The 19231-nt window shown below is 45.9% G+C and overlaps 2 protein-coding genes across 2 annotated transcripts in view; both read left to right on the top strand.

Moving 5' to 3' along the window:
* The window catches only part of HOXA13 (homeobox A13), a 63072-nt gene that overhangs the window by 41016 nt on the left and 2825 nt on the right, over positions 1-19231 (top strand). The window lies entirely within an intron of this gene.
* Positions 7494-13305, top strand: HOXA10 (homeobox A10). The gene is made up of 2 exons (XM_078663479.1): positions 7494-8298; positions 12120-13305. Exons 1-2 carry the CDS (start codon positions 7494-7496, stop codon positions 12392-12394), a joined length of 1080 nt encoding a protein of 359 aa, XP_078519605.1. The 3' UTR covers positions 12395-13305.

The following is a 19231-nucleotide window of genomic DNA, read 5'->3' as shown; positions in this document are numbered from 1 at the left end:
CACACACGCTTGAAAACATTCTAGCTCACGCAAAGAAATGGCCACGTGCACACTGCACACACCCGGTACACACCTGCACGCGCACACCACGCATACACGTTCACGCGCCGCTCACCTGCATGTACATAATAATTATAATACACACGCTTCAAACACGAGCACGAACAGACGTGCCTACACACAGACGCAAACAAACAAACACAAGCGCAGCCCTTGTACAAGCACGCACTCGGAGGCCCACGCGCGCGCGCACACATACACACGTGCTTGGCCTGCAGCCACAGACACAGCACAGCCCCTCTGCTTAGCACCTCATTAATATTAAGCGGGCTACTGATGGGCATTGCTTCATGCAAACAGAATCTTATATTTTTTGGGGAAACTGAACGAACTGTTTATCTCGAAATAGTTATAAATAAAAGCTTGGCGACACTGGAAGACACTGACATTGTTTTTCCGTTAAAGTCAAACGCAACAAGAAATTGCTGGTGAGCTGAGAGGTTCCTTAAAACATACTCCCTGCACTAATGGCCACAAGGGAAGGGGGCGTTCTCAGTTAAAGGCAGCCAGGGCCCTGTTAATTAATACCCCGGCCCACCCCTCTTGCAGTTGCACACTCAGTCAGTACACAACTGTGTTGTGGACAGACTTTTGCCATGTATGTGTTGTTTACATCGGATCAGAGGGTACAGACTCTGACATGATTTGGCCTTGGATGTTAAAAAAAAAAGTCCCTCTCCACTGCCCATTCCCACCATCCTGGCCCCCACATGTTGGGGCTTCCTGAAAAATAAAACTCCTAAATCCGTAGCCTTCGCAGTGCGCGAGGCGCCCTCTAGTTATGAATTTGTGAGCTGCATGCACTTTTTCAGCAGCCGTTCCTGTCTGCCCCCTTCGCGGGCCTGCTTGATGTAAATGGAAAAAAAAACGCACAAAAACGTGAATCTTGAACATTTTACCATGAAGTTATTTCAAATATCGCCCTTCAAACATTCGGAATTCTTGTAAGCTGCAAAAATGCAAATGTAGATTTTCTCCTCATTCAGGGTATGAGACGCCTCTTGCCCGCGTGGAGTGTTTCTCAAAACAAGCTTTGGAAAGAAGTCTTCACGCCAGGGCTTGCTTTCCGTTTCTGCCCAAATCCTAGAACAAGAATACATGTTGTACTCAACAAATGCCAGGTATGATTCAAAGGCGAAGAATGCAAAATGTATACCCAAAAGAAACTGACTCTCACGATTTTAGTATACAGATATATATTTTGCTATTTCATATAGCGCCACCTTGTCTAAGATATACAAAGAACTGACGCTCATGTTATCTATATGCAAATATCAATTGTGTCTTTCATGCAGTACCACCTTGTCTAAACTATGCACCCAAAAGAAAGTAGCGCGCATGAATTTCTGTACTCAAATGTATATTTTGTTATTTCATTCAGCGCCGCCTTGACTAACATATATACACACAAAAAACGGACGCTCGCGGTTTTAGTATGCAGATATACATTTTGCTAATTCATACAGCTCCGCCTTGTATAAGAAGTATACAAAAAAGAAACGGACGATGGTGTTATCTGTATGCAAATATGTATTTTGTTATTTCATGCAGCGCCACCTTGCCTAAAATAAATACCCAAAAGAAACTGACGCTCATGAATATATATGTGCGCAAATATGTATTGTGGTATTTCATACAGCACCACCTTGTCTAAAATATATACCCAAAAGAAACTGACGCTCAGGATACCTGTTTGCAAATATTTTGTTATTATATGCAGCGCCATCTTGTCTCAGATAAACACTATACAGCCTGAAAACATAGTATTTCTTGATTTTGCTCTATACATACTTGTCCTCCAAACAGAGCTCGGAAAGTGTTGTTGTTTTTTTTAACATAGAATCCAATAAAGGTAAATTACAATTTAAAATGCATCCCAGGGATATGAAACGTGTAGAATGCTGGAGTGAGAATGAAATAAGGCACGACAGGAGCGTGTAATAAGCCATTTCCGTCCTGCTGAGCTGAGAGTTCATGTAACTCATTTTTTTCCTTCTTGCAGACAGAAAATAATTCGAATAAAGTGAACACAAAAGTGTGATCTTGGCGGTTGGCACCTTTCATGGCCAGAATATACAGTTTTTAAATTGGATTACGTAATTACGCCTTTTTTGGAGCAAATCCATTAGAAAAAAACAATTTGGCAACTGTACGTGCTTTTTGACAAGCGACCGACCATTTCTTGAGCCATAAATTCATTTAAACGTTCTTTGCAGTTTTAGATTATTTACGTCTCTGCGCGCCGTGAGTTATTCCGTATAAAAAGAAAACAGGGCCATGTTTAACACCAGGGCTGCAATCCTAGAACGTCACCTAGCTTTAGTTTACCATTTTTCGGAAATAAAAAAGTTAAAAGCGAAACTAAACTGTATGGTACATGCTTACACTTTCAACGTAGGTTGTCCTGTGATTTTGTTGTTATAGTATTGTTCGCAGTTTGTAAAATAACAAATTCAAATGTCAGCAGCAACTTCAAAAAGCCTCATGCGAATTGTTTTACAGGTTTTAATGAAGTCTATACGTAATAGCGTGCTCTCCTATTTACCCTCCCATTAAGTACCCACATTTGATTTTTCGAGAGACAATGCACATGCATACATGTATGCCTGTGTCTCTAATTGTACATGCATACATATAGACAAAGGCCCAGGCGTTCAAAGGTATACTCCATTCCCTTTATTGTATGAATTGCATGCATTTTGTGTTTTCATTCAGGTACGTGCGCGTGTGCATTTGTGTGTGTGTGTGCGTACACATACATATGTACATACACACGTATAAGAAGAACTGAGAGTATTCACAAAGGTAAAAACATGCATTACATTACACATTCTCATTAATTCATATATACATATATGTAAAAATGTTCTGTGTGTTTTACATTTATGTATACACACGTGCGTGGGCTCACGTGCGCGGGCACACACATATATATATATATATATATATATATATATATATATATATATATATATATATATATATATAATCACACCGACTAGTTTCACGGTGTGGAACTGCAGTAGAATAGCGTTTTTATTGGAATGCTGTATACATATACGACGGCGGGTTTCACAGCCCACTCGCTCCCGCGCTCCCGGCATCCTGAGTGTGGATGTGTGAGAACTTTTGTTTTCGATATGTGTGTGTGCGTGCGTATATATATATATATATATATATATATATATATATATATATATATATATATATATATATATACAGGCTCCCTTTATAACTGTGGGAAATCTTTCAGATTCATAGGCACGTCTTTAATAAAAAATTGCACTGAATTATGCATAACATCCAGTCTGCCTCTGAACGTAAATAATGCTTCTCAGGGCACGGTTCATAAAATATAAACTATATTCTGGACAGAGGAGAGGCCAGGCTGCGAAGGTTGGTCGGAGAGAGGTCTACTCCTTAATTTCTCTCACACCCAGTGTATGCCTAGCGCATAGGTAGACGCGCGGAAGGACACACTTACATACGAATACAATGCACAGCCATACGTGCATGCATTTATGCCGTGGGGATGCTCGAGACGGGCCCGAGGTGATGTTTGCTTGTACCGGGGCCGCGCGTGGACTCGGTCGCGGACCCCGATCCGCACCGAGCTGTGAAGAGGCCTCCCCGGGCCCGAGAGCTGGCTGGCAGGCGGCCTCCCGGAATGCTCCCCGCTGGAGTCTGAAAAGAGACGTTATCCGGTATTTAAAGTGCAGTTTTTGTACAATCTGCGGCCCCCGCCTGCCAAGCGCTGTCTGTTTATCCGAGGCTGGCAATGCCCCGCATTAGTGCCACCCCGGTGCCTTTGACGAGGATAGTTTGCCGTTTGACTTGGCCTTGTTAGTGATTAAAGAAAGCGGGGATAACGCAGCACCCAGCTATTAAGCCGGTGATCCGGACGTGTGTCCAGGCCGTAAAAAAAGCAACAGCAGCTCCTCGGCTGCAAGCGGAGCATGAACTGGGAACAGTAGCGGCACTGGCACGGCGCGGGGCGGGGGCAGGCGAGGGCGGGCGCGGGCACGGGCGAGCCCGAGGGGCTGCCCAGGAAAAGGGGTACCCAGACGCCCGCTATAGAAAGAGAGGTGTGCTGTGCTGGAGTCGGAGGGTGTGTGTGTGGGGGGATGTTTGTCTGAGTCAGGTTGTGTCTGTTTTGTATGTGTTTGTGCCTCTGAGTCGGTGTGTGTGCGGGTGTGTTTGTCTGAGACAGCTTGTGTCTGTGTGAGTTTTGTATGTGTTTGTGCCTCTGAGTCGGTGTGTGCGCAGGTGTGTTTGTGTCAATATGTATTTGTGTGTGTGTTTTTGCATGTGTGTGGCTATGTGTATGCCTCTGGATCGGTGTGTTTGTTTTTGTATGTGTGTATGCCTCTCGATCAGTGTGTGTATGTGTGTGTGTGTGTCTGAGGCAGTATGTGTCTGTGTGTGTCTTTGTATATGTGTGCCTCTGTGTATGCCTCGAGTCGGTGTGTCTGTGTGTGTACCAATGTGCGTGGGTGTTGTGTCCATTTATGCGTGTGGCTGGGTCCGTGTGTGTGTGCCTGTGTCTGTGTCTCTGTGTCAGTATGTTTGTGTGTGTGTTTATAGGCCTGCATACCTGCATATTCTAACTGCATAGATACCACAGGCACACATATCTGTGCTACACGTGCTTTAAAACGCTTTCACGACGTGTTATTTTTAAACGCTAGGTCACTTCTTTGGGTTTTTGGGTCTCCATGTCACTCCAGTCTGTTCCTTGTGTGGTGTTAGCCATTTTACCTATATGTGCTTTTATCACACACTTTCATATTGAAAATGGTCATTCACACACATTTGCATTCCATTACCATACATTTACGATGCATTTTTTTAAACAAAAATATACACACACAGCCCACTGTTGCAGTGTTGTATTTTTGATGCATTCATATGCATATACAAGCGAGTGCCCATGCATATATATGTTTGTGTGTGTAGCATATGTGGTTATATCCCGATGTAAAACATAAATATGTGTGTGTGTGTGTGTATGTGGGTAGATAGAGAGAGAGAGAGATAGGTAGGTCTACTGGGGAGATTATGAGCATTTATAATGCATACACGCATGTCTGGATAAACTAATGTGCGTGTCTGCCATTTAGTACGTATATTTTAACATATGGACATTGTATACAAGCATACTAAATCTGTGTGGGCTACTGCAAAAAAAAAGGTAGTTATATGAAAAGGACATATGTCACTACAATATGTTTGGAGCACGCAAGCTACTATGTAGAGACATTCAAACCTATAGCTCCTGTGAGACACGTACGTTAGCTTTCTGTCTTTTTTATTTTTGCAGGGACCCTGCAGGACGGAAAACACCCCTTGGCTAGCCGGATGCGGTTTGAAATCTGACATTCACCTTCGAGCCCCTCCCGGAGCGCCTGAAGTGTGTCATGGCTAGCATTGCTTCTGAGTCTCTCATGCGTGCTAGCTACATGCGTGTAACACAGCAGACATCTTCCGGCGGGCCCAGGGAGGAGGCCGCGGTATTTACAGGAGTTTATGATGCCAGGTCTGGGGACAATGCTCTTCCGGTATTAGCCAATAAAGCGACGCCCTATATGGCCGTACTTTGGCCGGCTGCGGCCTCGTGATGGCCGGCCGAGGGGAGCCCGCCTCTGGACATCAAAGCCGGCCACACTTAATACCACGTTCGTAAAACCAAAGCCACGTACCCGCAAGAGGCAAACTCCAAACCGGAAAGAGTCTCTAAAAAAAACCAGGGGTTGATTTTCACTGCCAACCAGAAAAAATAACGTTGTATATGATGCTTTGTGTTTTTTGTTTGCACAGCAAGAACGCAAAGCTGGCTTATGTGTTTCCTGCTGCCAGGGACATGCCATTTCAAGAGAGGGGGTGGGCCCTTAAAATAACCTCTCCACTGGGGTTTACCGACTGCCCTGCTTCCCACGAAGGCATTCCTCGACGGGGAGGGTGGGCCAGGTCACATGCCCCCTTCTCGGAACACATGTGCAGAACAGATCTGTGCACGCAGCCGCTGTGGCTGCATGGCGTGCCGTCGGCTGCCAGGTGAACGCCAAGGGTAAGCAGGCCTCCGAGGGCCCGGCGGCCCAGACGCAGCGACAGACCGAATAAACGTGCCCCTGGCCCTTGCGCAGGCCTCATATCCTGCAATCCATCGGCCCACTCCTGGCGAGCCATGTGATGCAAGCGTCAGGTGTATTTCTTCTATGTTTCTTTTTGATGGTTTCAGACAAAAAAAGATTTCTAGTTATTGCACAGGCTGTGTGGGGCATGGCGTTATGTGTTGTTGGCCTGGCAGTTTTCGGAAACTCTTGAGAGTATGTCCCCGCGTCTTAAGACAATAAACTGTACCGCCAAGCGCTGCGAAGCCGTATTCATGGCCCAGGTGCTTTATTACTTAACGTGATGGGTCAACACATCTGTGTGCGTTCCATTGCAGGAGTAAGGCCGCGGAAATACCACCCCCTACCTGGTGTGCAGTTGTTTTGGGTTCCATAAGCAAGTATGCAGTATAAAACTGTGTGTGTGTGTGTGTGTGGAGGGGTGCGTCCATCCGGTCAGGTATCCATAAGCTCGTGTGCTAATGTCCTGGCGTACGGTGTATTTGCTAAACTTCCTGCTCAGGGAAGGAGGCTGGAACCAAGGCGTGTGTTTGCAAGTGTGCAAAGCCACAGTTCACAATGGTCGACATTCTCGTGAACAGGGTGGTGTGTTTCAACACTCCTTTAACCAACCCAGCGTCACTAGAGTCAGCAGATACTAACTCTCGGGAAGTAACATTGTTGTGATTTCCAGCCTGATGTCAGGGGTGGGGGTGGAGCGAAGGCAGGATGTTATATCCTTGTGTAAATGCGCGGCTCTTACGTAAGGCTGTTCGTGTGTGTTACGCGCTGTTACATGCTGCGTGGCGTCAGGGTAGCTGCTTGCGCGCGCTAGGCGTGACAGGGTCATTGCTTCACCAATCCCACTCAAGGACGTGATTTGAATATGCGAACCTTGGGGAGATGAAAGGGGGTCAGCTATAAGGCTAGAATGTAAATGGGCCAAAAATCCAAGACCACAAACAACCACCTTGGAGCGAGAATATGCAATGCTAATATGGTGCCTTGTCATGCAATATACTATATGTATACATTTTGAGCCTTAAACATGTGTATATGAATGCACGCACATATGTGTATGTAATGTATAGATGCCACTTACACATACATGATATGTGCCCTTATTATATAGGTGCAGACACCATACACTTATGCACACCTATATGTTTGCATTTTAATTCAGAGGTCCTGCAGAAATCTCCTTTTCTGCATACGAAACCAAACTGGGAGGGGTTGGTGCGGGCGCCGGCCGTCCATTGGCTGCGGGCACTTGCCGTGCTGCGGGGGTATCTCTAATGATATTCAGCATGTTTTGCACAAGAAATGTCAGCCAGAAAGGACTATCTGCTCCCTTCGCCAAATTATTCCACAACAATGTCCTGCTCCGAGAGCCCGGCTGCAAACTCCTTCCTGGTGGACTCGCTGATCAGCGCTGGCAGAGGGGAAGGGGGCGGAGGAGGCGGCGGCTACTACCCCGGCAGCGGCGGCGCCTACCTTCCACAGGCGTCCGAGGCGTCCTATGGGCTCCAGAGCTGCGGGCTCTTCCCAGCGCTCGGCAAGCGCAATGACGCGGGGCCTCGGGGCGCTGCGGCGCCCGCTCCGCACCCCTACATGCCAGGGATGGAGCTCTGGCTAGAGCCGCCCCGCTCCTGCCGGGTGGAGCAGCCCGAGAGCCAGCCGCAGGCGTCCTCCTGCTCCTTCGCACAGACCATCAAGGAGGAGAGCTCCTGCTGCCTCTATGACTCGGGCAAGTGCTCGCCGGACATGTCCACCTACCCCCGGCTGGTCTCGGAGGCCTGCCCCATGAGCGGGGGCGGCGGGGTGCCCGTGCCCGGCTACTTCCGGCTGTCCCAGGCGTACGGCGCGGCCAAGGGCTACCACACGGGGCACGGGGTGCCTCCCTCGCAGTTTGCGCCACCGCAGCCCCAAGTGCGCTTCGAGGCGCCCCCGCCCCTGCCCGGGGTGCCCGGCGGCGGGGGGCGCAAGGAGAGCGAGGAGTCGCCCCCGGGCAGCCTGGCCTGCGTCCCGCAGAGGGAAGAGGAGTCCCGGGCGTCGTCCTCGGCGGCAGAAGAGTCCTCCCCGGCCCCGTCCGACTCCAGCAAGCACTCCCCTGAAAAAGAGACTGTAGGTAAGCAAGGGGGCAGCCCAGGGCTCTGGGCGCAGGCACCAACAGGGCAAGTGTGGGGGGGGGGGGTATGCATCTGCGTCCTACAGGGACACCAAGCACCTACAGATGGTAGTCAACTGCACCCAACACTGACACCAAATCCAAACACCCACCAGAGGGTATTTAACTGCCTCAAACACTAACACCAACCCAAACACCCACCAGAGGGTATTTCACTGCCTCCAAAACGGACACCAACCCTAACACCCACTAGAGGGTATTTAACTGCCTCCAAAACGGACACCAACCCAAACACCCACCAGAGGGTAATCAACTGCCTCAAACACTGACACCAACCCAAACGCCCACCAGAGGGTATTTAACTGCCTCCAACACTGACACCAACCCAAACACCCACCAGAGGGTATTTAACTGCCTCCAAAACGAACACCAATCCTAACACCCACTAGAGGGTATTTAACTACCTCCAAAACGGACACCAACCCAAACACCCACTAGAGGGTATTTAGCTGCTTCCAAAACGGGCATTAACCACAAGCACAAACTAGAGGGTAATCAACGGCCTCAAACACTGAAACCAACCCAAACGCCCACCAGAGGGTATTTAACTGCCTCCAACACTGACACCAACCCAAATACCCACCAGAGGGTAATCAACTGCCTCAAACACTGACACCAACCCAAACGCCCACCAGAGGGTATTTAACTGCCTCCAACACTGACACCAACCCAAACACCCACCAGAGGGTATTCAACTGCGTCCAACACTGACACCAACGACAAATACCAACAGGGTATTCATAGGGGGGCAAAACTGACACCAAATACAAACATCAACACAGAGTGTACTCCTCTGGCGACCAACACGGCTCCAAATTCAAATACAACCCACAAGGTATTCACTCGGGTCCAACACAGAGATCAAATACCTCAGCACAATATTGACACCAAATATAGACACCAATAGCAGGAGAATTCAACCGGAGACCAACACTGATACCAAATACAAACATCAGCCACAGGGTATTCAACTGGGTCTGTGACTGTCACCATGTACCTGGGATGCACCAATGTGACTCCAAATACCTGGCGTCAATCACTGACACCACATAGAAACACCAACACATGGGTATTCACATGGAGACCAGCACTGACTCAATTCACAAACACCAACAGGGAAATCATTGAACTGAGATGCAGCATTGATCACCAAAACAGACACAAACACATAGAGCCTTTAACAATGGAGCAGCAATGACACCAACGCCTTATAACACCGACAACAAATTATAACGACTACAAAACAGCATTCACCCTGGGGTCGACACTGACATTAAAAGGAAATCATATTTTACAGATTAATGAGCTGGGTTCCAGCAATGATAGCCACAATGACACCAACTATCTGGAGACCAATAAGGTGTCCAACAAGCACCCCAAATGCAAACAGCAACAAAGGGTTTCTTCAGCTGACCACCAACAATGACACAAAACACACACACCTTCATAAGCTGTTGAACATCTGGAGTCCAATGCCAACACTAAATACATTCAGACACAGTAAACTTGTTTAGTTGGGGTCCAACCCAGACAACCAACACAAAACACTTCCAAAGAGGGTATGACAAAAAATGATCGAGCACTCTCTGAAAACTATTGCAAACAATTCATACAGGTTATTTCCTGTGGCCAGGCGGCTGACAGCAAACACAAACACCACTAGGCAGGGGGTTACACTGGACCTAACGCTGAAACCAAATGCAATCACCACCAGGCCTTTTTTAAAAAAATATATAACTTTGGTCCAATGCTCGCAGTAAATAAAAACACGACCAGAGAGGATATTAAACGGGAGTGGGTACCTATTCTGACACCAAGCACAAGCAAAGCCAGACAAGTATATCATTAAGCCCCGCCACTGACACCAAACACCGGCAGGCATGATTTTAACTGAGAAGTAACACCGACAACAAACACAAACAAGGTATTTAACTATGACCTACCCCCCACTAACAACGCAGCTCCCCACACCGGGTCTGGTGCTCTTCCTAAAACGAGACAGCAGCTTGTTCATATGCACCCCACACAGAAGGCTGCATGCCTGTGGGTGAAGTGTTGCTGTGCAGTAAACCATGTGGCATCCGCACGCACCCTCGGAGTGTCTGCGTGAAGCACAATTAACAACCAGGCATCACGCCTCACAAACGTGCCGATGAAAGAATATTTGAGTTAAACAGGACACTAATCTGTAATCACACCCCTCGTCAGCTGTATCCTATTTACCTCGAAGGCAGGAAACAACAATTCCACACAATCTGACAGGCAATCAGCGCCCAGGGAGGGTGAAAGCAACACAGTGCTTTATTTTAAAACGTGTAACGCATCCATCCATCCTTAAACACACACATACAAAACCAACTCAACCATCAGCATTCTAAGGTGGAAATGTGGCGTCTCGTATCGCAGGCCACTTCACTTTTTAATAATTCATGAAGCATAAACATATATAGGAATGTGGTGGTGTGTATTGTAGGGACTATACGTGTTCTAGATAAAAATAACTGTAATCAAAGTATATTATTTAAAAGCAGGCCACGGAATTAACATAAATATAAATTAGGTGTATAGTAAATTAATAGGTACAAAGGGTCAAAAAAGGGTACTTAAATGGCTTAAGATTCCATGTTTTATTCAGTCTTTATGAGTTCACTGTGCACGTGGATAGCTGTAGTCAATGAGAAGTGCGTGAATTAAATCAGTGTTTTTTTTAAGGTAGTTAGACCTGCTGAATAAACCTGTAAAAACCGTCATTTTACAAGCAATATGTCAAAAGTTGAAATTGTAAAGCTTTTGCAGTCAATAAGTCGAATATGTCATTTAACTATTCCCGACTTAATATAAATATGCATTCTCTAATGTTGTGGACATAGTGTGGGCTAAGAAATTCATATTTGTTAAAAGCGTTTAGATAAAAAAAAAAAATTGAACCCACATAATACATCTAATGTCGCCATCCTAAGGGGACAATACCTTTATCTTTAATAAAGGCACTTTTCACCAGCCATTTTGGGTGGGTTCGAAAAGTTATGTGTGATAAAGGCGGCGCTTTATGTAGCCCACTTTCTTGCACACTATTGAACTTAATCAATGTGTTCATCTGATTTCATTTTCGGTTCAAAGAAATCTCACGACATTTGGACAAATGCCCAAATGGTTTATAGGTTAAAAAAATATATATGTATTTCACTTTACGACTTTCCAAAGTAGTTAATGTTATATCACCATGTTTCCTGTATTCCGTTTCCTCTAGGTAAATTGATATATATTTTCATGGTCAATAAAATTTGACGTAAAAAATTAATGAACACATCAAGATTAGCAGTTATGTTTACACTTTCCAAAGCATGGATACTTTCGAAATACGAAGCCCAAGACTTCTGAGAACTAAAATCCATTCAACAAAATTAGAAAATTATATATTTTAAAAAGAGATAAAAATTAAAACGCCTTGGTTTATAGCCGCTTTGCAGATCCTTTTTGAAGGCTGGGTTTCAAGTTAGAACTCCAAGATTTCGGAATATACACATCTATACAATGAAGCGCAAAAAAATAAACACTATAAAATAAGAGCCATATAATTTAGTCAATTTATCGGGAATACTGCGAGGCTGGTTTTCAAGTAGGCGTACCTACATTTCAGTTTACAGGCAACATTTAGCTTTTTTGCCAGCTGACTGTGCATCCAGGGAACATAGGCGCATGTTTGTGGGTAGGGTTTCACGGTCATGCATTAACATGGTGTCTACCTGCTCCCCTCATAGGAAGTGGCAAGGGCGAGAGCCCGGCGAACTGGCTGACGGCGAAGAGCGGGCGGAAGAAGCGCTGCCCCTACACCAAGCACCAGACGCTGGAGCTGGAGAAAGAGTTCCTCTTCAACATGTACCTGACGCGCGAGCGGCGCCTGGAGATCAGCCGCAGCGTGCACCTCTCGGACAGGCAGGTCAAGATCTGGTTCCAGAACCGGCGCATGAAGCTCAAGAAAATGAACCGGGAGAACCGCATCCGGGAGCTCACGGCCAACTTCAGCTTCTCGTGATGGGCCCGGGCGGCTGCACGTGCGCCGGGGCGCCCCCGCCCGGCGCCCCCAGGCAAGGGGAACTGCAGACACGTGCATGGATTCTTTAATTTAAAAAGACTTTCTTCTGGTCGCCACAGCGCCTCGTTCTTTCTTAAGAGTTTCTAGGGGGACAAGCCATACTTGCGCACTAAATGACACGTGGCACTGTAGGCCAGCAGCCTTTCCACTGGGGTCACGCGCCCCTAAAACTGTGCAAAAGGCCGCAAACTGCAAGAGCGAACTGCAAAACGCAAAGTCCTTAAATTTCGCAACTTGGAAGGCCAAGGTGATGAAGCGAGCGCCTGTTGCAACTGTCAAAGCTTCTATCGAACTAAGGGAAAAAAGTGCACAACAACTTATTGTGGAATAAATGAAAGTTTTTTGTTATGCACCCATAACTCTAAGGTTGTTGGGAATGTTGGGGACATTGCCTTGTTTTTTTATGTGTGTGTTTAGTCAACGTTCAGCTTTAAATCGACAGCAGGGGGCGGGAACCCCTTTTCCTAATAACATTTAAATTGGGCTAAATATTACATTAGCAGTAAGTGGGTGCTGCACTCAGCGCCACTGTGGTTTTAGATAGTAGAGGATGTAGATTTGCTGATGGATGAAATACGTGGTCCTTTGCCTGTAAATAAGATTACCAATTGGTAATGAAAGAAAGCACACGGCCAACACCCGTTCCCCAGAAAAGTGTCCCTTTTAATCTCTAAATAAACTGAACGTTTCTGTGTTCCTGCCTTGGAATATGTACTAAGGGTGAGGGCAGAGATTTTCTATGAAACTGTGAAGTCACAAGCGTGCGAGGATCAAACGTCTAGACAGCGGCGAATGAAATCTATAAATGCAGATATGTATAAATGTCTATTGTTATTAAAAAAAAATGCCAATACTGTTTCAAGTAAATGCATTCTATCATTTTTCAGACATTCGAAATGCTTCTAAGCTTAATCTTACCTTGCAGCAGGGGAGGGGTGGAACAGACGAGCCAGTTCGGCTTTGCTGCCGAGGGTAAAAATGCGTGGTTTTATGAGCGCCGGGAAGAATGAAGGACATGAAAGAATTCCTTCAATTTCACCTCCTGTTTTTTTGTGTCTGCCTACCCTCAGGTTCGTCTTTACGCCCTTCAGGAACTTTTACAACAGGAATAGTGGCCCGAGCCCCCCCTGCAATTACTTTAGGACACTTATTTAAATATTACCTAGACGGTCGTAATGTGTCTGGGCCATATAGCAGCGGTGCTGTTAGGTTTGTCGGCTTTTTGTTTCGTTTTATGGCCTGCTAGTATATCTCGATTCTCCCTGTCTCGGACGGGAGGGTTCAGTTGAAAGGGGGACTGGCCAGCCAGAGGAAGCACACGGATATTTTCTTGCCTTTAGGAAGAGGACGTCTGAGGTATTTTCCTTGCAATCGGACCCCTCTCCTACAAGGCCATTGGGAGAGAAGCCCCTGCGCCATTGTCTGAGGAGACCCCAGGGGAAACCCGAAAGGTGAGCGCGCTGAACCTGCCATTGGCTCTCACTTTAGGCCAGCCCGTGCCTTTCAAATCCACAGCTATTCCTCTGTTTACAATATAACTATATTTTCGGTGGTTTCTGTTTTTTCCCCCTGTGCTGGCCTTAAGTGGGCGCCATTTGTTTTGTTGTGTGTACATTTGTAAACTTCTCATGCAAGTCCGTTCCCTCCGATCTACCTGTGCGGATGGAACCCAAATGTACAATAATCAGGGCAGAGTGTTTTTTTCCTAGAATGCCACGCCTAGAACTTTTACTCAAATGAATGCTCTTTTTTGCAAAGAGTTGACTTGCAAACCCTTTTCACTGTTTAACTTTACAGTATTTTTGATAGTTTGTCAGTGCCTGTATTTTCTTTAAATGTATGTTGACGTCTGAGAGGAGGGGCAGGTCTGAGGAGGTCTCCGAGTCCCCGTTTGGAATGTTGGGTATAAAAATGGAAGAAATACTTTGTATTTACATTGCTTACGATGTTTTCTCTTATTTGGACGTGCGGAGAATGCGGCCCTGTGGAAACTGTTTTGTGGTTTAGGTAGTTTCATGTTGTTGGGGCTCGATCCTTCTCTCTGCAACACGAAACTTCCTTGATTACTCCAGTTGAGTTCGTCGCCCTGCAGGTACTTCTGTGCGTTCCGGAAGATGAACCCGGCTCCGGCGCCCGGAGCCAATGGAATGCGTCCAGTGCATTTCGAACCCCAAATGCTGGTTTTGCGGAGGGTGAGGTGGTTGCAGGGTGGGGAACAGTGGCACAGCTATGTGTGGACTCTTCGTCTCGAGTGCCCCGCCTTGATGGCCCTTCCCACCCCCCGTCGAGTGTGTGTTTAATGTGTTAAAAAGTTCACCCTTTTTCTCTTGCCATTTTTTTCAAATGTGTGTAACAGTTTCAATGTTAGAAAAATATGTTCTGTTGTGCTCATGTGACTTAATGTACTTGAATAAAGCCATGTACAGCTCCCTCATACAATAAAAAAAATGTAATTACTTTCTCTTACTGATAGGTGACATGATTCGATGGAAGAACTTTCTTGATTTTGTGTCCCTGTTTGAAAACACGTTGACAAGCACAGAAACATATCTGGCACAATGATGTCTAGATGTATTCTGTGCAGAGCGAACTCAGAAAATGAATAGAGGGGAATGAAACACGACAAAATGAAAACATATCTGGAAGTAAAACCCGCAGGGCACACAACGTGATACTGGTGCGTGTGTAACAATAATTGGCTTGAAAATGCTTGTTTTTAAATGCCAGCCCCCGTAGCACATGCGGTTAACGTGCGGCGGGTTTAGCCGCACAAGCTCTCGGTTACGACCATCATTGTGAGACGGGGGTCAGACATTCCTTGAGCTGAACAAACAAGGGAGGCCTGGCTGGGCCCAGGCGGAGGAGCCGGGCCTGTCTGCTGCCGCCAGAGGCAGCGCCAGCCTCGGAGCCCCACGCCCTGCCCGGCCTTTATGGCCCACTTAAGGCCTTCCTGAAAACCCGGATCCTACACAAAAAAAAACACTCGGTTTATTTATCATTTTAGACTTCTTTCCATTGGATACTTCTTTCAATAGTTCCAAAAGCTGAACCTGTTATTCTCCCGTTTACGTTTAAATGTATATAAGGGCCTGTTTACGTAAATAAAAGCGCTCAATGTCTAGTGTGCGGGCCCGTTCACGTCCATGTATTTTCCGCTCCAGCCATGCAGCGTGCATTGGCACCGCGCCGCCATCTTGACACCACAGTTCCATGGGCTTGGAACCCCCAGTAGATGTATAGATGCGGCCTTCAAGGCCCGCGGGGGTGCCCGCTGGACGCCATCACCAGACGGGCAATATTTATGACCCGCCCCCATTTTTGATCCGATTTGTTATGGGGGCCCCGTAGGCTTCGATTAAATATGCTGCCGAAAAGGCCTATTCTCGCTGCACACAGAGCGTGTAAATAAAACAACTCTTTGGTGAAATTACCTGTTGTTTAAGAGGTGCCAAGTGCATATATTTTAAAATAACTCGGACTTTATTTTCTTTGTATACCCACATTGGGGGGGGTTCCTCATTTATAGAATTTGCAAAATATGATCATGTTATTGCTAACATATTTTAAAGTCGAGCCCCTCGTCTGACGCTCACTTAGTTTAGACACACACACACATTCCTGTCAGTTTGTTGTCTGCATATGCATGTTACGTGTTAACAAACACAACAGAAATCTGTGCAGTGAATGAGTTTCACACTCATTCACTGCACAGATTTCTGTTGCGTTTGTTAACACGTAACATGGACTTTTAAATGACCCTGTGACAATCCGTAATATCACCTGCCAATGTGTGCACACACACACGCAGGCTCGTGCACGTGTGTGCGTCTGTGTGCATTTGTTATGAATATCCATGTGTGATCATGAGATCCTTAAATTCATACACACACGCATATATATAAATTCAAAAATTCACACACACACACTGAGATATATACAAACAGGCGCGCGAGTCTATATACATCTGGAAATAATATTACAACTAGCCAACTACTGACAAGGTCATGGCAAGACCTTGTACCAATTTGCAATATAAATAATAATGCGTTTTGTGTCCTATTTCTACAAATTTACTACACAAACATACATCATGCTCTCTCTCTCTCTCTCTCTCTCTCTCTCTCTCTCTATATATATATATATATATATATATATATCTGTATATATATATATATATATATATATATGTGCACACGAGTTACAAAAATACATCATCCTCTCTCTCTCTATATATATATATATATATATATATATATATATATATATGAGAGAGAGAGAGAGAGAGAGAGAGAGAGAGAGAGAGAGAGAGAGAGCATGATGTATTTTTGTAACTCGTGTGCAATTACTTGAATTTGTACACATAAATGTATGTTTAAACATAGTCTGTGTAAGAGTGTGTTGTGTGTCCGTGTGTATCGTTTATTGTGCTTTCTGACGCTCTAATTTTATACATGTAGTACTTTTAGTATAGTAATAGTGTTACAAAATACTTTTCACGTTTTTTCCATAATAGCTTTTAATTGTTTATGCTCAGCTGTCTGTGGCAAACATCCTTTACCACCAGTTTTCTTTTTTCGTACATTCACAACACGTTACATTGACGAAAGTGGCGGCAAAAGTCTAAACTGGGGCCATCTGAAACTCCGAGTGCCGTTAAATTCTTATGGTACAAATAATATTAGGATTGAACAGGCGTTTGTCGTCCGTCCAGTTGTAAATGTAACAGACAAGTTATCGTCCGAGAAAACAGGCAGCGTTTTACTGTGACAGCCTCATAAACCCAGGGCGGCGGAGGAATGGTAAAACGAGCGGCAATCGTCAAAACATCCGGGGCAATATTAATTTATAACTGCGTATTTCCGGCGCACGTTCCCAATGTGCTCGTGGGCTTTTACAACACCATTCTGACAATGTCCTTCCTTCCAGCTCCAGGGCTGAAAAGTAGAGAAGTGTACCAACGTATGCACAGACAAATCAGCTCACTTCACTTCACGAACTCGAAATGATATATTTAGTTGGTTCAGTTTGTAGGTGTTCTTGATAGGCGGAAATCCACAATTTTAGAATGGGTCAGAATTTCAGTAGAAATGATATAGTACACAAGAAAACACACACGGGCATGCACAGAGAATGAAATGACTGTAATTACGCAAAACATCCAATGAAATGAGATTGAGGGAATAAGAAAAACGTGTCTTTAACGCTTTAAGTGCAGATATTTTCGAATCACAGAGCTGCAAGCGTGCCTCCAGGCAAACCACGAGAGACGGGGGGTTTTCGTGCAGAAGCAGCGGTGTAATCATGTTGTTTTCACCCACTGATTTCAATCTCACCCCATCACTCCTTGTTTTAGCCTCTGGACTCTAAACCTCCGCCGTGCACGAATGGAAGCTCGCTCCCGACCCACTGGAGAAACACATCTTTGCTTTGTTGCTAAGCTGCCTGAGGAAACTGACCATGTGTTTTGGGGCACACATTTTAAGATATAGCGAGATTCCGAGGTGGCACGAAACAATTCCCTATAAAAATGCGATCACTGGGGTTGTTTTGTGGAGGGCCTACCCCTGGATGCTTACCCCACTCCCTCCCGTCCCTTTCGCCCTCTCACCCTTTCTAACTTCCCTCCAGCCCCCCCCCCCCCTCTCCATTCTCAGACCCACTATTTGTGTCCTTGGGCATGATTAAAAACGTCAAATTTAACAAAGGTGACAGTGGCCCTTTCAAAAATGATCTTTCCCCCCTGTTACTTGCCCCTGTGTCCCGTGTATCATATTAAACCTGGCCAGAATATTGGAAAATGGACTGGAGTGTGTGCATTATTTATGGCTGGGGTATATTCTTAGAGTAAAATCATGCATCTTGTTAATATCCTATTTGTAAAGTGCCATCCTTATTTAATATGTGTCATTTTCCAAAACTGTGCTATTGCAACAAAAGCCCCCCCCCGGACTCAACATAGTGAAGCATTAACCCCCCCCCCCCCCCCCCCCAAATGTTTTGACTTTTGGTGTTAAGGGCTCTGATTCTTTAGCAAAAGTATATCTAGACAAGTACAGAGGCACACAGTCACAGATAGACAATCATACACACAGAGACACAAGCAGACACACAGATCAAGAGACGTCGGCAGCGTGTGGGGGGGGGGGGTGTTGTTAGCCCCACTTGCAGAAGCAGGGCACATGAACGGTGCCACTCTGGCATGGCTTCAAACCTCGCTTCTCTGTCGCGTGCAAATATATAGTCTAGCAGAGCTCGGGGGGTTCCCACGCTGCTGCCTTTGAACATCATCAAAAGTGCGGGAATATTGCAGCACACTTTTGGAAACCACATCCTTGGGGGAGGGCGGGGGGGAGTTGTTGTGGCCCCTTTGCCAGCCCCCGTAGGCCCATCTCGGAAGAGCGCTGTTGTCGACACAGAGTCCCCCCACCTAAGACAATCGAGGGTTTTAAGATTTCCAACACAGTGTTTCCACTGCTGAGCCTCACAGCGAGGCGAATTAAAAATGTGCTCGCTGGCTGGGCTGTGTGGGAAAAAAAAACCGTGGTCGCCGGAACAATAACTCCCGGCGAAAATGTCATAAATATATATTTAAATACACTATAGCTCGGCTGCTATTTTTTCCCTTTCCTTTTTTTACAGCCTCAATTATTGCATAATTTTATGTCGAGGTCTCCGATCTGCGGGCTTCCCTCCTGGAACAGGGGGCCGCCGTGTGATGCTGTGATTAATTACGGTATAAAAAGAGTCCGCTCGGAAAAGGGTAGCCGCGTCTTAGAT

This window comes from Lissotriton helveticus, chromosome 10 (genome assembly GCF_964261635.1).
Source record: "Lissotriton helveticus chromosome 10, aLisHel1.1, whole genome shotgun sequence".
NCBI lineage: Eukaryota > Metazoa > Chordata > Amphibia > Caudata > Salamandridae > Lissotriton > Lissotriton helveticus.
The sequence above is the reverse complement of the archived record's forward strand: the minus strand, read 5'-3'. Positions and strand labels throughout refer to the sequence as shown.